At 41.7% G+C, this 23,300-nt stretch overlaps 1 protein-coding gene across 2 annotated transcripts in view; it reads right to left on the bottom strand.

Annotated features, from left to right (window-relative positions):
- Positions 1 to 23,300, bottom strand: part of FBN1 (fibrillin 1) — a 291,935-nt gene that overhangs the window by 242,723 nt on the left and 25,912 nt on the right. For both annotated transcript variants that reach the window (XM_088472976.1, XM_088472975.1), the window contains exons 2-3: positions 8,184 to 8,266; positions 4,078 to 4,176 (exon numbers count right to left, since the gene is read on the bottom strand). In XM_088472976.1, coding sequence (XP_088329102.1) covers positions 4,078 to 4,176; positions 8,184 to 8,266 — 182 coding nt within the window. The remainder of the gene's footprint in view (positions 1 to 4,077; positions 4,177 to 8,183; positions 8,267 to 23,300) is intronic.

Consider the following 23,300-nt stretch of genomic DNA (forward strand, 5'->3'; position numbering starts at 1 on the left):
GTAACAAAATAATAAATAAATAAAGCAAGTAGGACAGACACCAGAGGGGTAAGGTTAAAAGAATAAAGCCAATAAGCCTTAAATAGTAAAATAAAGTGAAATATATCTGAGAAATGGAGTTGGGGATCAGAAGGTCAGATAGGGGAAGCAAGATGATAGACATGAAACAAGTAAGGACAGAGACAGACATGAAGGACAGGACAAGGGCCAAACAAGCCTGCACAGGAGACAAGGTGGCCAATAAGACATGTTGTCAGCAGACATTATGGAATAGGGGAAGAGATAGGTGGGGACATTTCTAAACACTGGTGCAAAGGAAAAGGCTGTTGTTGCCCATAGAATTGTATTATCCTTATTTAGGAACATTGTTGCCATTAGAGTAGATATAAAATCTTGCTTTCATGTATGCATATGACCAATGGTATAGCTGTATCCCAGATGACTACTAAGTGGTCCAGGAGGCAGCATATGGGGAAGAGGACTTCACTGTATGATTCTGTATAAGATCTGGCAATGAAAACAATGAAAGGAACATGTATGTTGCTCAGGCAGCAGGACCAGGTTGGTAGAGATGAAATTAGCAATGTTTATTCATTTTAGTGGTTGGTGGGTGGAACTGAAGCGCTAGGAAGTGACTTGGAGCAGAGTATCTCCTTCACTACCCTGCAATGGGGACCAGTGCATTCTAGTTATGTCCCTGCCTCTGACACAAACAGTGCAGCTGTCACAGAGGCCTTTATACCAACAAAATATGGAAAGGATAATGACTTCATTCAAATGAATGGGGAACATATTACCTATTTCCCTTAAAGCCATATATATTTATCCCAAAAAAGTTTAAGGGGTGTGTTTGTTATAAAGCAAAAATACCTGAAATGGTTCTTTTCAGCAGTGATAGGCATTAACCCTATATATCAAGCGGGTGCCCATGCTGGCAGTAAGATAAACCAGGTGTTGCCGACTATAGCTTCCCCATATAAGTACCTCCACAATCCTTGTTCTGTGGTTGTCATCCTCAGATGGAATTACATTTAAAAAAAAATTATTCCTTAACTAAAGCATTTTACAATTTTTTTTGTTAATTACTTGAACTGAAAACCAAAGTATGGTTCTCAACTTCCACTTTACATGCGTTTACCTGTTTTAGTCGGGTCACATATGCACAGATCACCTGGTGCAGTTAAACTTTACTACTCCAAGACAGTTTTATTGTATAACAAGCTATGGTAAAAAGTCATGGTTATCGCTACTTGTTAGTAAATAGGCCCCTAAGTGTACAGTCACTGAACCATGCGGGAACAAGTGCACTCACTGTCAAAATGTGCTGTCTGAGATAAATTTTATTCAATTTAAGAAAGCAGTTTGGGATTACAAGCTGTATAGGAAATTATATCATCAACAAGTAGGATAGGAAATCAACTCAAGAAACAGATTTCAATTAATGAAGTTCTTGCCAAATTTTAATTCCTGTCCCACACAAGCACCAAACTCACTGAAACACTTTGAACTACAGTTTAGATTAGGAGAGTGCAGACGCTTATGAAATGATTTGAGAATACTTTTTCCAAGCTGCAATAAAGACACTTCTGTAACGGAAAACAAGCTCACAAGAACCCATAAAGTGACATTTCCTACATTTGTTCTGCTGTTGCCTGTAATGTTTCCACTGGTATTCTTTTTTTTTTTTTATCTAGAGGGGGTAGGTGTACAAATTAGTTATGATACTTAAATATGATATTCTAAATATTAATATTTTTTTAATTTGTTTTGTTTAGATCTTGCTGAATAAAATTTACCTTACAATTAGTGATACATAGTTTAAAGATTATACTTTGGTAAAGCCAGTGGCGTATCTTCCCCTTGGCCAGGATGGCACTTGCCAGGGGCGCAGGCCAACGGGGGTGGGCACTGCCAAGCAGAATAACTGTGTCCCCTGGAGAGAAGTTCCTTCTGTTGCCACACGGTGCCCGGCCCTGTTATGGGTGCGTGTCAGTGCCAGTGATATCGGTGTTGCTGCTCCCCCGTCACACGGCGCTTACCTCTCCAAAGCAATAACAGCACTGAAAAGGGGCGTGGGTGTAACAGACAGCCGCAACAACAGGTGTGCGTGTACACACCCCAGGCAATGAGAACCTGCTGGCAGAGTGGGCCAGTGGGTGGAGTCTTAAGGGAATGGGTGTAATAGTAATGACAGCCTAGTAGGATTGTGCAGGTGGGCGGACGGGGAAGCGGATCAGGTGTTCTGCTCAGAAACATTGGAACCAGGAGCAGCCCCAGGAGGAACAGTGACAGCAGATCAAATACCACAGACACCAAAGTCTCAGTGGTGGATTGCATAATATTATCTGTGTATACCACTATTCTGTATCTGGGAATGGCCTAAAAGTCTGCTCTAGCAATTAGTTGCCAGCTATTTCAAGTTTATATAAGCAGCTTCTTTGAAACACGCTGTCAGTTTATTGTACTATCAGGCGAATGCCCTGTTTGGCTTTGGTATATATTTGCTAACTTTCCCTAAACTGTGTTGCGTGAAATGTTGCTTTAATAATGTCCATATCCTTTATTCAGTTCTTTTCCCATGCTTAGTATCTGTTATTATCCTGTCTGGTTTTTAAGTTAAAAGAAAAGTAATTAAGGCTAAATAACATGTAGAAACCAGGGAGGGGACAGCTACAAAGAGGCACAGAAACAGCCCCAACATGATGAGACCATACTGCCTTCAGCTGAAGGGCGCCAAAGTATCTACTAATGGTACCTGAACTTCACATCGTAAAATAGCCACAGCCAGGGCTGGTGCAAGGTTTCTTGGCACTCTAGGCATAGCTTCAGCCTAGCGCCCCCCCCCCCCCCAATCCCCTGCAATCCCCATCCACACTACCAGTTCCACCTCTTTGACAGTAAGGATCCAAAGTGCAGATGACTGTACGCAGCTGCTTATGCTTTCTGAGCATACACAGTGTGAATTCACACAACATATGCTAAATAGGTGTACATTCAACACCACATCAGCACCATAGTACATCCAGAAGATTAGATTGATAATGAAGTTATGATCCATCCAATATTCAATGCAACATCTGTAATTATACTATTCCACATTATGTGTGAGCTGCCCCAGAAAATGTCTGACTGTAGTTTGGGCTAAATATACCACAAATGTTTATAAATGTCTCAAGTCACCTGTGTACTTTCAAAGAGGGGGAGAGGGGAAGAGGACGGACACTGCTACCAGCCTGCAATGCTGAGCCAGCCAGACATGTAATACATGAATAGAAGAGCAGGGGAAAGTATGGGTGCAGCAGCTGTCTATATAATCCACTTCTGCTCTATTAAGTAGCAAAAATATGTCTCTTTCAGAGACTTCTTTCATTTTTGTGCTGGCGACCTCAGTCACCTTAACGACGCCCCTCAGGAGCCGGCGCCCTTAGGCAGCAGTCTAATGCTGCCCAATGGTAGTATTGGCCCTGGCCACAGCCCCCTCCATTACCAGGGACAGACATTTCTTGTGGCTGCTCAAAGAATATATAATTTTTGACATTGAACCATGGACTCTAAAGATGATCGTCATGCTTAAGGGAGAACCACAAAAATAAGTTAGAAATATAACAAAGTATCAATTCTTTATTTATTGCGGATCTCGATGTCTCACAGGTCCTGCTAGATAAACCCTCAAAGTCCTGCTTATTCTGCCTTAAAACAGGAAGCAAACATCAAGAGCTGCTGCCCAAAAATGAGTAGAGAGGACTGTGCAAACGTGAGCCCTTCCTACGCATGTTGGGGGAAGCACATTTTAAATCTCAATCTCTGTCCCCATGTAGTGACACACAGGCAGTGATGAAGGAATACCTATGATCTAGATTCTAGACAAACAAATGCTACAAGAGTTTGGGCAGTACAAGCCAGGAACTGTAAAAAAATGGAATTTTAAAAATTCCCAAGCGAGGAGAGGGATAATTGCAAAATAATGTTTTTTTTTCTTCAAAAGTATATGAATCAAAGGATTCAGTCATATTTCCAATTTTAGTTACAGTTATAAAGTAATGCGACAACAGCAACTTAACTCTTGATGCAACTCACCTGATTTAGATCCACACGATGGTGCAGTCTGACCAGTTGGACATGTGCACATATTAGGCCGCGAGCAGAATCCATCCCCACAGGAATTACGACAAATGGCTGTAAGAATATGACAATTTTAGAAATAATAATATGAGGTAAACTGGCAAGATAAATAAGTCTTCATCTATCGCAAGCACTTGTACTTTTTTATACTGTGTATAATATTACCATTTAACCAAATGATGACAAGAGGGTGTCACGGAGCAGACGCTGAGAGAAAGCAAAACAAGCTACCCCCTTAACCCTAACCCCCCTCCTTCCCGCACCCTAAACATAACTCTCCCAGGGGGGTGCCTAACCCTAACCTCCCCCCAGTGGTGCCTAACCCTAATCCCCCCTCCACGTAGCCTAATCCTAACCCTCTTGGGGGGATGCCTAACCCTAATCTCCCCCAAGGGTGCCTAAACCTAACCCCCTTCCATTCCCAGGGAAACTAGTAAACTTATCCGAGTGTGGACGTTCGAGATTCCAGTGGTTCGGGATGCAGACGACGGTATCCTGATATCCTTTGGGATATCGGTGTCGGAACCATGCTGGGCAGCGGGATGCAGGCGGCGGTATATCGGCCACCGGCATCCCGTCCGCCGGCAATAAAACTACATCCCGTTTTATACATGTGAGATATTTTAATATAAAACAGAAAAGCTGCCTTTAAGTCTATGTGCATTGCATAATCTATATACTCAGGGCCAGATTCCAAGATGTATGCTATCTCTTATGGGGGGCAGTTGCTAAAATATGCTAATGCCTTCCAAAGTATAGCCGAGCATAGGGACACCCACTGCTGCCTTCTCATATCCATCAGACGACGTGCAACAGCGTAAACATCGGTACCATCGATGCACATCAGGCAGTCACGCAGAATGAAAGTAAATTCTGACCAGCCGCAAACACTGCAGCTCTCCTGACACGCAGAGAGCTCTTATGCTGTGAAGGAGATCGCAATGGCTAAATCATGCACGCCCATGAAGCAGCGTTTAAATGGTCAGACAGGCCTGCGTTTTTCTAACCCCCCGTTACCACCCCCAAAGGCTGACTACCTGTCACTCACGTTGCGAGCTGTTCCTCTGCATGAGTGTAATTGCGATGGAATTGCTGCACGAGTGCAGTGCTGCTTTTGTGCATGCGCTCAATCTGTGTAAATATTGACTTTGCAAACAATCGCTCGATCTGCATAAATATCGGCTTTGTGAAAATGTGAATCAAGCCCTCAGTCATTATAAAGTTTAATTTCTACTCAATTTTGTTGTTTTCTATCATTAATCAAAAGCTGCTGATGTGGACAGAACAATAATTATATAAATGTGTTAAGATTTAATAGGTCAATTTAAAACAAAAAAAAAAACATTTCTAGGGTTTTACATTTCAGCCGTTTCATCAATGTTTTATTAAATAAAGCTATCACAATTCAAATTTAAACATGGCAAGACAGAAAAACTTCTTAAAAAACTAGAAAAGTTCTAAATTATATAGGAATAGAATTTCCCAAAAAAAAAGAAACTTGTGAAATATACTTTGTTTTTACAGTCAAAAAATACAGATTTCCTCGCATGACATTGACATCAGTCACAGGGTGTAGCCTGCATGTAACCTAAATCTGCTGAGGTAGTATGACCCTTCCCGCTTAGAGCCACATCATTTAGGGAGTGATGTAACATCTGTGCAGGATATTTGGTGAGAAATTATGATGATGCAGTGAAATACTGTTTAAAATGAACAAAGATTTATTGTCATTAGTGTTTTGCTGCTATGGTAAAACTGAAATGTTATAGCATTGAAGAATGCCCAAAGTGTACACAGTTGGCAGCAATTATATGCAATTTTACAGGAAACTTTACTGTGGCAGGTGCATCTACACTGCTCACACATGGTGCTAGGTACTGCTTTACCTCATGTTATATCACTGCTGTGCCTAGGTCTATTGGCACTATACATGCATACTTAATAAATTAGGAGTACATTGGGTACTGCATGTTTGCTGACATTGTTGGACTGCCCTCTGGAAGGGGGAGGACAAAGGGCAACTATTGGGGGTTGTAATGCTGTGATTTGCATCCCATTGAATAAACCCTTTAGCAGGAGTAGGTGTCAGGGCCATGATGCTCTAATACACAGTAAATCCCGTCCTCTCGGCCATGCACTGTATGCTGCATATGATGACATGACATGACCACTGCACATAATCAAACCACAACTATTACAGTAAGAATTTTAAATGCTGACATAAAAGAGAACATGTCATCCTAACATAGACACTGGTAGATTTAAATCCTCACACAAGTACTTTACATTTTTGTGTGTGACAAACTTCTGCAATCACCCTTTATTATCTGTATTCTGCGCTGCATTATAGTATAGTGCTTTACTATTATTTTCTTTAGGGAGAAAGGTCCTCACCTCCTGCCGAAATGGATGTCGCTGTATTGTTATCATGGTATTTGTCTATAGGACAGTACAGTGTTTTATAAATTATAGCTGATAAATGATACTAACAAGCCTGTCCCTTTATGCTCTAGAGTCAAATCAAACACATTCATGTATGATTAAGGCTATTCCGTGTATAATATGTACACATACGGCACACTACTAGAAGTAGTCATTCATTCATTTTGTATTCCACATTATATATATAAAACTTTAAATACAATGTATTCAATGCTGTATAGTGTTAGTGAACTTCCCAGTGCCTTGTAATGTGTTTACAATTTACAGTACGGGGCTCATACAGTATGTAATGCCCGTGAGTTGCAGGTACCAGTGTGATTCTGGGGATTTAACCTATAGATTTAAATTTGCAATAATGTAAAAGGCAAAACCAACTTGGTTATGTCTTTTAAATGATTGCCTCTTTAAATCGATGGGCTATATTGCCAGTATATTAGCAATTGTGCTGGTTCCTGCAAATCACAAGCTATTATATATGAGCCAGTGTCCACATACATCTATACTCTGTGCGCTACAAATTGCGTTACACATAACACGTGAGCGCTGAATGACACTGTAACGTTGCATTGTGCATGCAGATACACCAGCAGTCACACACAGAATATAGGCATGCCATATTAATCAGTATAAGCTGCTTGTGCATCCTATACACATCGATGTGCGAATAAGATGCATTTAAAGGGAGAAAGTCGCACGAAAGATGCTCAGTGCTACAGAAGGGCTGTTTAATGCGCAAGGAGGCTAAATGTATGTGGACACATCTGTAGTGGGGCACAGAATGCTTTGGTTCTCTACCAGACCTATGGTACAGAGACTTATCTTGCAGAGCAAGCCCTTGTTGTGGCAGCTGACCTACACAGATAAGTGTCAGCGAGGCTAGCATCATAACGATCATAATGATAAAAACAAATAATTATCATCTCAGGCCTTATCCCAAATCTCATGTTGTGTTCCCCTCATTACACAGTCTACGTCACATAAAACCTCTTCTTACTAGTTTCCATCCAATTAAAGGTCATTTTGTTCCTGAACAGAATGTTTCAATGTGTTAGCCAGGAGGATTAAAGTAAACTGCACATATCACAGTGTATTTACCGTTGTACCTTTACATCAGATTACACAAGCACTGCATCTGCTGTGTATGTGAGCAACATACAGTATAACATTTTCATGGTTAAACAGTCCCTTCTGGTATCATAATAATGCAAACGATAGTAATAAGTTCAGAAATTCTGTTTGGGCATCTCTCCTACATTGACATTACTACACATCAGACAGGCAAAAGCATAGCAGTCCCAGCACTATCAAATGAACTATCTGGGCTGTCAGTCTGCTCTATGATTCTGCTGGAAATGAGCAACCTCTTTATTTGAAGTGGCTATGTATGTATACATGGATGTACTGCCAACTATTCACATTGAGTTTAAAGTTGAGTTACGCTTTTAGAAGGCAAAAGGACTCAAGGTTGCAATTAAGGTTTAGTCCTTAGGATTGGTCATATAATTAATCAAGTAATATGTCATGTCCTTCATATTTTAGACATATCTTTTGATTCTCTCTGTTATTTAAATTCCCTTTGAGTAATAGCGTGAGAGGAAACAATTAAGAGATGAACTTACGGACAATACACTGATTCCCTCCAGGTAAAGTCTTCCAGCCGGGACAACAATAGGCATTGTAACGAGATCCGCAAACATTGGGCCTTGAAAACAAAAGCAGCATATTAGACCAATCTGTTCAAATAGCATTGAAGTGTCAAATATATAAACAGATGTTTATTTCAGATTTATTTTCAGTCTAGTATCATTACTTGTGCAGGAATATAAATCAGGTAGCTGAAGTAAAACGTATCAGTTGTCGAATACTTATGTAACTGGCACATTATTTGGTTGGTGAAAGACAAGAAGACTGGACGCTGTGCCTCAGAGTTTAGAAAGTATAAAAACCCTGATGAGGTATTACCGGTCACCATGGCCCAAATTCTCTCCCGCTCAGCAGTATTTTAATGAGTCCAGGATGCTCTCACCCAGTTATAACTTAATGAGTTGGACTCTTCCCAGGCACAACTGAGTCCATTAAAAAAATTATAGACAAATGGTCATCTTGTGGACCTTTAACTCCATAGGTGCTGTGTACACAGGATTTATGTAGCATATCTAAGAACTGATCATTTCAATTGAAATCAGAAATGTTGAGGTATTTGTAAACTACTCTTTTGTTACAATATTAACTGCTCCTGTAAAGCTATTGATGATTCTTTATTATTTAGTGAAAGATGATTGGTGGTAAGTGCATTGTGCAGACAGACAGTCTCATGAGCAGCAGTTTTGTGCCTATTTCATCTCATGACTTCTACCATATTATATTACCCACAAAATATGTAAAACAACATTAAAGAATAGATGAATCACAGAGGAAAAAGGTCACAATGCAAAATTATAATTTCCCCCTACACAGCTTTATAAGTACAGGTAACATGTAACAGATTACTATCTTAATACAGCGCCATGTCCAGTTAATTAATATAGCACCATGTTGAGTAACTTAAGTTATACAAACTCACTGACTATTAGTGCAATGCTGTGTCCAATACCTAGAGCAGTGCAGTGTATATTAATACAATTCTGTATCCAGTTAATAAAGCCACATGATAGTTAATATATACAATGTCTACTCAATAATATAGGCAATAGGTCAGTTAATCTAGCCAAAAGTTCCAAATGCTGACTAACAGTAGATTTATCATCCATCATTCAGTATACTGAAGTATGTAGAACCTTTTGAATTTGTTATTTTTTATAAGCTAATGATATAAATTATACAATGGCCAACAAGTTTTGGGTCCCACTGACACCTATTGTGCAAAGAGATTTGTTTAATTCATATGTCCCTATTCTTCCAAAACATCTGAAGTTTGTATGAAAACCTCTCATATACTTGTCTTTATGCACAATTGCCTATTGGTATGTGAGTAGGGAATCCAGTATAGACCATGCATAAAGCCACACACAATAATTATAATAAGGCTAAGTTGTAGGGGAGTTAGATAAATGAGCTCGGGAGCCAGGACGTGGTGTAAATAGGGGTATCCTGCAGAAATATCAATTCTCTACATTTTTGCAGCAATGCTGTAGTGTGTACCTTAAATGGTCTGAAAAGGCTCATACAGTACTGTTTAAGACAAAGGAATCTGCCACGTATTGTAAGTAAAATGTTTATGGCCTGAACACTTTATGCAACTCAAGGTTCTATAAAACTAGGGGGCCAATTTATCATTCATCTCAAAAAGGCCACCAAAACTGTGTTGTTCCTCATCACCGAATAACGCAGTGTTTCTGCACATGAGTCTCCTTACTGTATTTCGTACATGTGCACTAAACAAGCTGGAGGGTATGGAGGAATCTGGAGAGATACCTCTTCGCACTCTGGCAGCTCTTTCCATTGGAAAGAACCGGCGAATGCACCTGAGCTATCAGAGACGAGATCCAAAATCGTTTGTTTTGGGAGTTTGATGAATAGCACGATTGCAGCGTTCACATACATTGTATGTGGATCCAGGGGTGTAGCGAGGGTGGTTCCAGTGGAGCATGTGCTCCGGGCGCCAAAATGGACAGAGGGCGCCATCCAGTCATGGGGCGCTGCACAGTGTGACGAATGCCTGTTATTTTTATCTCTGTTTGTTTGCTCTATATCCTAAATAAGTTATGAATCTGAGATCCGTTTCTACATTTCATGCTCCCTCAAGCTGCCCAGATTGCTTCCCCTCCGGCCCTCCCTCCTCTTTGATCATTTTCTGTCACCTCCCCTTTCCTGTCACATTGATTACATTCACTTCTCACCTCTTTAATTCCCTCCCTGTGATCAGTTCTTTGCCCCTGTTCACTCCTTTCTTATTGGCTTCTGTCACTGGCCCTCTCTTCTCCTATCTTATTGGCTTCTGTCACCTCCCCTCTCCTCTCCTTTTTTATTGGCTTCTGTCACTGGCCCTCTCTGATTGGCCCTTTGCCCCTCCCCTCTCCTTTCACATTGGCCTCTATCATCTCCCCTCTCTGATCGGCACTTTCCTCTCCCCTCTCCTGTTTGATACCCTCCCTCCTTCTCTCCTCATTCATTCATTCATTCATTCATTATGCTTCAATGGACTGTAGTTACACATCTGAGGTAAGATCCTAATCTTCAATTACAAGGTATGAGTTTAAAAAAAAGTCACTGCTTTGCTATTTAAAGTAATGGAGGTGTTCTCAGGCATGAACACACAGTGTTATTTGAAAGGTCTTTTAAAAAATATTAGGAGACCTGAAATAATAATAATGGTTCTAGACAGAACACGGTTAGTACTGTAGTACTCACATTAATATTGGAGCAAAGTAAATTTGCAAAGTAGAACCATAGCTGAGAATGGAGCTTCCCATAGGTGTTCCCACTCCAGTGATAGCTGTTTGGGGCAGTAATTGCAGTAATAAGCTGAGCACCCTGTGGAATTTCACTCTAGCACATGTACTTTGTCAATTTAAGTTAAATGATCAGAATATAGAATACAATCTCCTCTATTGACTAATAACAATGATTCAAAGGAGATAAAAGTTAGATCCTAGGTGCTATACATAAATAAAGCAGTGCCAAAGGAGCTACTCCTTAATGTCAGATCACCAAAGCATTCTATTCCCCCAATTGGACCTCTACGCCCAGTGTGATACTGCCACTGTTTTTCTCTTCACTTCAGTATTCCCCCACAGGCTGGCCATACCCCAATGGCACAGTTCAGTACAGGGGGCGCTATGACATATGCACTCTCTCCGGGCGCCATGGTACCATGCTACTCCTCTGTGTGGATCTCGATGTGCTCAGATCCTGCCATTAGCAGAAGATATCTGTGCTATCTCTGGACTTATTAAACAGCAGATTACCCGATTTTTAAAAATAATACAGAAACTACTGTTTCCGTGTGATTAATGGAGTTAAAAAGCTGGATAAATAGGCCTGTGAAAATCAAAAGGAGTGCTAATGCACACATTACAATGTTACAACACTATATCCATGCTGCGTTAAGCCCAACTCTCACAATTGCTAGAAAATAGCTGATTATGTAGACAGTGATGATATAGGATAAAACATTTGGGGGCTATTTGTCATGCCGTGCATTTTTGCCACGATTAGCGGAATTCGTTATCACTGCATATTGCCGCAGTAAGAAATTATTTTTCAGCACAATTTATCAATATTTTTTTGCGTGGACATAGGCTCTGGTAAAAAGGCTGTCCCTGCGAAGACTAAAAAAGCAAAGTTATTGTTTATGGAATCATATCATTCTGGATCTGGCCAAGCTACTGGGCATATGCAAGCGTTAATTAATTGAGAGGAAACCATTGGATCATTCATGAGAATGCAGCCTATATATTCATTAGGAAGCAGCAACATCTAATATCTCTATATAGGCTTTGTGCAGGGCCAATATTTGAAATAAAAATGTAAAAGCAAAAAAGTGACACAAATAATTAAAAAAGTGTCCTGATGTCCCCATGGTCTCATGATTAATATATGACTGTTGTACATGCATACTTACCCACTCTCCCGGGAATGTACGAGAGACTTGGGTAGTCCCTGGACTCCTGGGAAGAGTACTTGGATCTCCTGCATCCCATCCACTTTCTTGTGAAGTGGGCAGGATGCAGAGAGAATACCAGGAATTGCTAATACGTATGGAGGGGACGGGGATAAAATGATGCAAATCGCGTTGTTTTAGCTCCATCCCCTACGGACCTGTTTTGCCATGATGAGGGCGCGGCAAATGACGTGATGAGCCTGGCCCGGCAGGCAAAACTTTGTAAAGTGATGCCTTTACTGTCTGATCAACAAAACTTGAATGGCCAATGCAAAACCGATTGACTGCACTGATAGACCTCACATGTTGGGGACCAGAGAGCAGCCATCACTGTGGGTGGACCAAATGGTGTCTGTCTCCCTGTCATCACATCATTAGTGAAGAGGCAGCCTGTATTTCTACCAATCACAACTGTGGCCAATGCAGATTAGTAGAAACGTTAAATACCAGTGACGTAGAATAGGGTAAGATGTACTATCTATGTGGCGGCTCAGGGGCCGTGAAGGTCCTTGTGTGACCGCAATAAGCTATGTGGGCTGCTTGATTCATTATCACTATTCAACTGCAAGACAACCAATGTGTCCTTTTTAAAAGTTAAAGGTGACCAGTGTTCATTCTAGTACCCTGCTCCTGTCACAACCCATGCAGTTCTTCTTTCCTGCCTGGGATGTCGCTCTCTGCTCTGGTGCTGCTATAAAAAGAAGTCCAAGCACCAGTGGTCACAGCCTGGGCTGGGAGAAGGAAGTCCGCCTGTCATAATGTCACTCAGTCCCAGCCTGTTAAGCACAGGGCTGAATCCTATGCGGAATCTGACCTGAAATGAAGAAACTGCTCCATGCTAAAAGAATAAGAGCTCCTCTAAACATTCCTGTGTGATGGGTGTTGGGGTAATAGATTTGTAAATTATTTTTCCTTTTTTTACTTGCTGGTGAACTACTGTCCCGCACTGTTCATTTCTGCAGTGCTGCTGGGAAGACTTTTGGGTGTGTAGGGGTCTTTTGCAAGGTCCATGCTGATGACGATCATCATTAGCAAGGACCTTGTATCAGCCCCAATAGATATTGCAATTGGTATCCATATAAGCAGTTACAGAGACACACCTGTATATTGTACAATGCCAATGCTTTATCTCTATATGTCTCCGTCATCCAGCCTCTGTAGGCGTAAGGTGGCAAAAGTGTCGGATATGAACAAATATGCATACGCAGTGCAAATTTGTATATGTTACACAGCACAAATAGATGTAGGTAGGTTTTTTACTTCAGTATGTTTCACCAACCTATGAGAACACGGGATATTTGTGATGGTGGGGTGATATATTTTCCTGCACTGTAGACTTCCTATCAGTAGTCCCATTGATGACAAATGCAGACTGATGACAACTGATAACAGAGGACACAGACCTGAAGTCAGCTACAAAATAAAAGCACAATGTCAACAGATCAAGGCATGGAAACTTTTCCATACAGATTCATCACACTAATCCTATGATTAGTAGTTCTTTTATATATCAACAACATACATTTTAGGGTTTCTGGGCTATTAACATCATTCATCGTAGACAATGAAACGGATTAGACCATTTCAGTGAGTTATCAATATGGTAAAATGACCTTAATTATGTGAATGAGGAGTGTCTTTTTAGGAAGAAATTTGATCATTTTACTTCTGAGTATCTGTTGTTTTCATAACCTTATATTGATGGGGTTTTTTGATGGGGGAGGGGGGTTTGGGTAGTCCTAGTATACGCAGTACAAGTCATTTTACATGGCAGAACAATTTATATAGAATGAATAATTAGATTTTAATATTAAGCTTGTGTATTATATTTCTTTGTGATCTGAACGCCTCCCCACCCAGAGATTATCCAGCTGTTCATTTAGATGCCAGAATAAAAAAAGTCCTTTATTTTTTTATGTTCATCCCGAGAATAAGCTTGTCAGTCCTGAGCGCCAAGCGTGTCAAATGAGCAGCAGTCGTATGTGGCAATGATGTGATGAGCCACTCCATATTACAGATATGAGGAAACTCCCCGATACAGGTTATCTGAGGACAATCTAGTAACAGGGACAGCACAAAACTCTATGTATCAAACACAAAGCATCTCTGCTAATGCAGGACATTTCATCTGTAGATTATTATCTCTAGACTATGGGCAAATGTATTATGCATTGCAAGCAGGCTCTGAGACGGTCTTCCTTAAAACATGCTGAAATATTTTAATTTGACGGAAAGCAGGATTAAGTCACTTTCTGCCTACTTACCTACACATGGGGCCAGATGCACAGTTGCAAGTAAATTGGGTGTACTTTTAAGTCGCATGCATTAAAAAAAATATAGTGTAAATTCGCTCATATATAAAGTTGTACATGTCTTGTGATGTAACCGCCTCTACGGGTGCCTTTGGTTTGCTACAGATCATCAAAGAACATTTGCACCTACTCCTATACTAGGTGCAAAAGATACACGTCCAAACAAGGGTATTTCTCTTACTGTACAACCAGATGTGCAGAGTCCGCAGCTGCGTCGTCAAAAAAATAGCATGGTAGTAAACTATTGGCGCACTTCACTGCTATTGGTGTTACATGTTAGCAAGAGGATATACTTCTTATTTTCAAAGGGGGCAATTCAATTCAACGCAATATGTATAGCGACAGAAAAGAGTTCCCTGAGCTATTCAATTGTCCCCACCGCGCCCTTCAGTAAGTAGGGAGATTCCGGTTACCGCGCCAGTTTAGGCACGGTAACAGGTTGTCACTGTTCGCTCTGGTGGACCGCGGGGGGTCCGGGACTTACCTGTCTAGGCGCTCTGGCGGGGACTGTCCGGCAGGAGTGCAGGCTGCTGGCGGTTAGCACAGTGTGCGGGCGGTCCCTGAGAGACAGCGCTGGGTCTCTGGCATGTTGGTGCTGCTGTGGCTGGGAGTCTGTGCAAACACTGCCGGGTGCTGGGCATCGCCATCTTGGATATGGTCACGTCAGGAAGGAGCCAATCCAGTCTAAATGATTCACATGGGCTCTGACAGCCAATCCAGCTCCAGCCTTGGGTACTTAAGGGCTTCCTGGGAGTACTCCAGTTGCCAATGCAACATCTGACACAGCTAGTCTGTGTGCTAGTTCTCTGTGCTCCTTGTCTCGTTTACCTCCAGTGTCCCAGGTGCAGTGCTCAGTTGGTGAATTCGTTTGCTGCCAGCTCTAGTTCATAGTGCCACTGCCAGTGCTCTGCTCTTCTCAGTTCCGGTAATCTGCCACTACCTGCGCTACGTTACAGAGCCTCCTCCACCAGCATTCCCAGTCAGCACCGGTACCAGGTTCCCATACCTCAGCGTCTCCGGAGCCGCGCTCTGCATACCCGGTGGGGTTTAGTTCCCTTTCCCCTGTGATCTCAGTCCTCCGCATCATCCAGCAAAGGCAGAGACATGAACAAGTACCCCCTGCATCACGCCTCGTTCCAATATCAGGAAACTGCACAAGGACTTACCTGCACCCACTTCCCACTTCGGATGTGACTTTGGCATTCTCCAACTAAAGTGCCGGCCGAGATGCTGTTAGCGCCACACTAAGCTGGAAAACAGCAACGCGGCACACACTTAAGTCGGATTTCTATAATAAATCCGAGAACTCCTTCCCAGCGTTATCCATATTACGTTGAACTGATTCGCCCGCAAAGAGTAATAAATTAAAGAGGATTTCAGCACTAGCCCCATTCGCTTGGTGTTATATGAACAGATGCACTGCAATGTAAAGATGCAGGTTCAATGTAGTACATGTATTTTAAATATCAGCAAATTATACAAAATAACACATACATGTCTTCTGTAAAGCCCTATTAAGCTATATTTGCTGAGGTTCTGAGATGCTAAAAAATAATCAAATGTGAATACACAGAAATTGGATGTTCCATTTAAATAATCAGTTTGGCAAAATTAGAGAATACACTGTTCCATCAACCAGTACCATGATCTCAGTGTCTTCTTTTTACTGAAACAGAAAGACTCTATATAAATCAACTAGTGAAAGTTTTTAGAGTTTAAGATAACACTAATTAACATACTGTATGAACTATACTCGGCGTCTCATAGATTTGAGATAAGAGTGATATGTGCCCTTAAAAGTGGCAACACTATTAGTAATATGATTAAAACTCATTTTACTATAAATGAACCATATTATTGATATGGTAAAACCTTAATTAATTACAGGATAATTTGTTTAGGGGGCATAACAATCCCATATTGGCAGCCCGCAAATAAGTGTTTGGCCAACAAGTTTCAGTGTATTGGTTAAAAGACACACTAATTATATGGTGAGTTAAGAGTGATAGAAGAAATCAATGTTAATGCACAATAGTATGTAATTAAAATAATACCAGATCATTTTGATCGTACAGATATCAATTTTTCAAGAATCACAATCACTATCAGTGCAGGAAACTAAAACGGTACTTAGGAGGAAGTGGATATTTGTATAGCAGGAAATCCATAGGTCATATGACAATAATCAAACATATTTAGGAACTCCTGCTCTGATTTGTTCAACTTTGTTGATCATAGAAAAGAAAAACTGACACCGAGAAATAGTGAATTCATTTAACAGAATGACTTTTGAGAGGGTGAAGAGGGCCACTGAAGAACCTTTAATAGTCTCAGAGCATACAACAATAAGCGGACAATAGATATGTTTCAATTAGGGTAAAAGGAACAGTTGATGTGTGGTTCACAGAGGAAAAGTGGGGTTTTGATGTAACCACCCCTTTACGCTCTAACAGGGACACCAGGTTACCTACTCTCTTGTAGTCTAATGTACCCACTCTTTACCTCCCACTAAGTGGTGTACCTCCTTTAACTCAGTGCCTCCACCCAAGTATCAGTAGTCAGTCAGGGCCTACTTAGGAAAACCTATTATGTAAATGTAAGAATGAGTAAGTAATAAATAAATTGAATAATACAGGTAAGTAGACTTGCAGTTTAATATAGATGATTGTCATCCTTAAATCATATACATACAATAACAATTGATAATTACCTACATTACCATATACCCGGTATTAGGTTATTTTCCCATACACTAAAAGATCAATATTACAATGAGCATACTTCCAGTGTCCTGTTATAGTGAACCATGCAAACATACATAACAGATACAAATACATTACTATAAAACAAAGAGGTACCTGGCACCAACAGTGGTGTATATGGACAAAGTGTCAAAATTTGCTGCACACCTATACGAAAGGCTTTGCCAAGCTTCTCACAAAAAAAGATACAACCAAAAATGTATAAGGTGGCGCTAAAGAACACAAAACATTCAAATAATAAAATATTCTATTTTAATCACGATATCACAGTAAATAAAATACAATATAAAAATGACATTAGAACACATCCATATAAAAGAGGAAAGGTAATCCACACTATGATTCAAATAATGTACTGAATAGGCACAGATTCATATGTACTAAGACACTAATGTATCCACATTCTAATAAATGTGTACAAGAAATAAAACAACAATGTGTCACATAAAAAGCTATAATACAATGTTGCAGTAGTGCTAGTGCACAGATGCTTTAAAGTTCCAGTGAAGTGGATTTAGAAATGCATTTTGCATATATACAGTATATCAATGGAATTCCATATACTCACAGTCCTGGGGGGAAAAAAAGAGAAAAAAATATATAATAAGAGGCACCTCTTTGTAGCTGATATTGAAGAAGTAGGTGTGTTACTGTATCTGTGTATTCTAGCTTTTTATGTGACACATTGTTGTTTTATTTCTTGGACACATTTATTAGAATGTGGACACATTAGTGTCTTAGTACATAGGAATCTGTGCCTATTCAGTACATTATTTGAGTCACAGTGAGGATTGCCTTTCCTCTATTATATGGATATGTTCTAATGTAATTTTTATATTATATTTTATTTACTGTGATATCGTGATTAAAATAGAATATTTTATTATTTGAATGTTTTGTGTCCTTTAGCGCCACCTTATACATTTTTGGTTGTACAAATACATTACTATATCCTAACACTAACAAATGTTCATATTTCTTATATTAACAATCGACAATCATATACCCAACTCTCCTTAAGCCCACAACATAGTCCGTATAAAAGAAGAGAAGTAGTCCTATGAGCAGAGAAAGAGTTTCTGGTATATAAGAAGTCTCTACGCCAGTTCTCCCTATTGTAAGGTGAGCAATAGTGTTGCTCTATTAAATCCCATATGTTTTGAGATCTACTCTATTCAGACCATGCAATCCTCTGGGTTAGAGTATAAAGACACTAAGGGGTCTATTTGCTAAGCGGTGTTAGGAGACAGAGTGAAAAGTGATAAGGTACCAGCCAATCAGCTCTTCACTGCTATCTCACAGGCTGTGTTTGAAAAATGACAGTTGGGAGCTGATTGGCTGGCACCTTATCACTTTTATCACTTTGTCTCTTAACACTGCTTAGTAAATAGACCCCTGAATCCTGTAAGAAGTAATGAAAATAGACCCAAAACTATCAGTGTCTCTCCTTAACTGTCAAATAAGATAAAGCTCAGCTGAGTTAGCCTAGCAGAGCCCAATATAATCCTATATCTATGCACTGTGTGTGGCATAGATATAGGATTAATGGTGTATTGACATGCACCAGTCAATTTGTAGTTTACTTTATATGTTTCCCCTGTGGTTTATTATATGTAGGCAAGACTACGCGACAGTTCTGCAAAAGAATGGCCCTGCAGAGGTCTGCCATTCATTTGGCCCTTTCTGGTAAAGAGAATGAGCAGCTAGTGGCCCGACATTTTCGGATGCATAGACATACCTTATCCACCCTACGATACAAAATGATTGATCAGGTCCCTGATGGTCACAGAAGTAGAGATAGGGCCCGTAAGTTGCTACAGAGGGAGGCATTTTGGATTCACCGTCTTAATACTCTACAACCATATGGTCTGAATGAGACTCTGGACCTCATTCAGAGCCGGTCGCACAGAGCGTGCGGTCGGTCTGAATGAGGGGAGGACGTCTTGAATTTTCAAGACGTCCTCCTTTGCGGTGGTAAGGCTGTGGGTTAACACCCACAGCCTTACGACCGCCTAAGGTGATGGTCGCGATGGTCAAGACCATCGCAACCATCGGGGCTTATGACGAGACCCTAGGGTAGGGTCTCCCTTGTCGTAAGCCCCGGAGAGCTTTCGGCTCTGTCTGAGCCGGAAGCTCTCCACTGACATCACTAGTGATGTCAGTGGGGCCGCCCCCAAACGGTAGGCGTTCCCATGGGAACGCCCCCGTTTGGGCTGCCATCCCCCCGGCCCGCCTTCCAAACGGGGCGAGCTGTCAATCAACATCGACAGCTCGCCCCCTTTGGATCGAGACCTGCTACCACCGGCGCTGTCGGTCGTAGCGGGTCTCACACATGCACACGACGGCGTCGGCGCCGTCGTGCGCATGCTCTGTGGGGGGCCATCGACCCGGTCCGAATGTGCGCATGCTCTGTGGGGGGCCATCGACCTGGTCCGCGCTAACGACCGGGTCTGAATGACCCCCTCTGTCCCTGTCCTGCTTTAATTAATTTTAGGTATTACTTCAGATATTTAATATGCCTATATATCGTTTTCTATTTTTCTAAAAATGTTTTCATGTTATTGAGTAGTAATTTTTGTAAATTTCTAATTTTTTCTTTTTTTTAGCTACATGTTGTTAACCCGTTCAGTGTTGCTTTATCAGTACTTTCATTACTTTTGATATGGATTATTTGTACTGCCGCTAGATCTGCTATGTTCATTGTTTTTATTGGTGATGGTGTGATCACGTTATTTGTATTTTTGGTTGCCATAGTGAGCGGGACTCTGGATGTCACGTCAGCTGCGTGGTGATACGCGATGACATCAGACGCCCTCTCAGACGGATGGAGCCAGCCGCACTCGTGGTGTACTTGATATGCTATTTAGGTAAGTGTTTTTTGTATTGTATTATCTTCCTGATGAAAATCATTTTATTGATTGAAACGTTGAAGTAAAGAAGGTTCTCAGTAACCCATTATTGTACTTTATTGAGGAGTGCCGCTGCCACTGATGTTCGTTTTCTTGTTGCCTGCGGAGGGCACCCACCATCACATGAGAGGAGGAGTGCCAAGCTGTTGTTGCATATATATATGTATATATATATATATATATACACACATATATATAACAGCCACTCTGCTTATACTCATTTTTACATAGTATATAATTGGAAGAAGCAGCAAAAGGAAAAGTAAAAATAAGCTGACTTACCACACTGTCTGTTGATTGCTGCGTTGCCAGTCACTCTGGCTCCAGGGTGGGACTGCAAGGGAGGGTGTTTGTAGTGGGAGAGGTGTTGGTGCTACATGCCTGCAGTTGCTGTGCTGTAACTGACAGTACACGCGGGAGCCAGTTACTTTGTGCTCTCTGGCTGCGGGCTGCAGTCACAGTGTTGCTCTTCTCAGGCCGCAACATCAGGGAAGAGCTGGTGCCTGGAGCAGCGTAATGACGTCGTGCTTCGCACGCCAGTCATAAGCCCAGGCCAGTACAAGATCGCCGGACCGGACCAAGTGACAGCAGTAAGGGAGGGTGTTGGGCGGCTTAATATTTTTTTATTTTTGCCTATTTGGATGGGCAGACAGACTATTCAGTTTCTACATAACTATTATGTGGCAAGGCCCCATTTTGTGTCCCAGAACCTCGGGGCCCCTGTGAACCTCGGGGGCCCAGCACAGGTGTACCCGTTGTACCCCTCTGTCGCTGGGCCTGGTATCATATATGATCCTCATTAATCCATAATATGACGGTTGGTTGTGTCTGGGATATTTAGTAATGGTGTGGGCGCAGTTGACACTACTCAATATGGGTCAGTGCTACTGCTGCTACCCAATAACTTGTGTCCCCAAACGTTACTCTCCACTGCATGGATTACCCCTTAGGTCAGTGCACCTATGCTGGGGCTCCTAATCGGAATTGTGCTGATGATGGGTATGGCTGAAAGGTGGCTAATAGCGCCATCTCCCTCCTCTCCTGTCAGCTGCACCTGCCACCGCGACCCTGGCCACCTCAGCCCACACAAGCCGCTCTGTTGATGATGCTCTCCTCCTGTCAGAGGTACCCCTGCCAGGACCACCTCCTGGCCGCTGTCCCTTCCAGCGCCAGTAGGGCAGAGTGAATACGCTACCCCCTCAGTGTCCACTGCTCCAGATTAGCTCCCTCTCCGGCTCTGCCCCCTGCTCCCGGCAGCGCATCGCCGCTCTCCAACTGCCCGGGACACAGGAGGACAGGCATTGAGGAGAGAGATCTGCAGCCTCGCCCTCAGTTGCTGCTAACAGCTCTTTTTAATCTCTCTCTGAACTTGGCCCTTCTTTCCCTGACAGGAACCCGACCACACCCAGTCATATCACTCCGCCCCTTTTTCTCCAGTGCATCCAACACACCGTCATACACCCTCACCACAGAGAAAAAAAAGTACCATATAAATAGATATGTAAATACATTAAATACATATATCATGAATTACAATACTACATTATAACTACATGACACACATTTACATTTTACCTCATGAATTGTGACTACATACATATATATATTTTACCTCAAATTGTACATTTATAACTATTACATGGATTTATAAGTACAGTACTTATTTTGACTCTTATCCAGCGTTACATTGGTTTTAAATGGAAGAACTTGGTGGTAGGACAGGTAAAGGAAAACAAACAGATATAAGCAAACAGTACAGACATACTTGCTTGGTAAGGGGGTGAATAACATACTGAGCTAAGAATTTACCTAAACTGTGATGTCAGGGAAAAAGATGTAGAAGTTGAAGTTATAAGTGATGATACTAAGAGAAGGAGGTGGAGCAGAGGTCAAGGGGCAAAGTATGTGAACAGGAAACCCCGCTGGAATTACAATGTCTACATGTGGCCTTTTTATGGCAATAGGCAGTACACAGTTGTGCACTGGAGCAGGTACCAATTATTACATATGAAGAAAATGAAAGCATGGGTAGTACATCCCTGGCAGTGTCCCCTGTCCCCGCCAGAGGAAAGGTCCAGTGCACACATTCCACCCACTCTGCCCATGCTACATCACTGGATTTGAACAGTGCATACCTAAATGTCCCTTGGCTTTTACCCTGGTGAAAAACCTGTGCTGGGATACTTAAAGCATCCTGCAATACCTAATCTTAAGCCCTTCTTAACACCCAAAACACAAATAAATCACTAATAATCTAGAATAAAAATTGTGGAAATGTCTGTCACGTGGAGCACGGATCCGGTCACACACCTCTAATTGTTCTACACTATCAAAGTGACAACATGGACTAGGCAGGGTTCGTGCCAAATTGTCAGGCACATCCTACTCACTTTGGAAGACACCAGATTGCACCATTTGTACAGATAATAAAGTGAACTGTAATACCACTTTCAGACAGAACCCCGGCTTTAACCCGGCTCGGACCCGGGACATTTAACACGGTTTGAAGCCAGGGTTTCAGTACTTACCCCCTTTCACACCAGCGGATGGACCCAGGTTATTCCCAGGCCATCACCAATAACACCGGATCCGGGTCTTCCAGTGACCCGGGTCTTCCGTCTCTCAGTGGATGCTTGGATATGATGTCATATTCAAGTGTCCACTGTGCCCTACAATCAGCTCCTTTTAGGTATGAACTGGGTCATCTTGGCCCGGATCATGCCTTTCACACAGCAGACAACCCGGGTTGGACCCAGGAATAACCCTGATAGCGACCAGGGTTGAAGCCCAGCAATTTTACCCAGGTTGACCCATTCACAAAGAAAAGCCCTGACAATTTCCTGGGTCCTTTTCTCTGTCTGAAAGGGGTGTTACATTGCTGATGATTTATCTGTATAAAACAGTGAGCTCTTTCCCAGTTGTTGCTACCAGACTGGCCATATTTATTAGGGTGGTGAGTAGTCTATTGTTTCTCCATTCTCATTGATTTTGTTTAATCTGTAATATTCTGCTAACAACCCCCTTCTCTATCCTTTGTATTGTCTCTTTCCCTTGTTTGCCCTATTGCATCTTCCCATTGTGTGCCCCTTGTGTTCTCTCCAGTGGAATAGCTGGGTTTTGAAGTGAAGTGGAGCAAAGGATAAAAATAACT

This window comes from Taudactylus pleione, unplaced genomic scaffold (assembly GCF_031769625.1).
Source record: "Taudactylus pleione unplaced genomic scaffold, aTauple2 ptg000129l, whole genome shotgun sequence".
Taxonomy (NCBI): domain Eukaryota; kingdom Metazoa; phylum Chordata; class Amphibia; order Anura; family Myobatrachidae; genus Taudactylus; species Taudactylus pleione.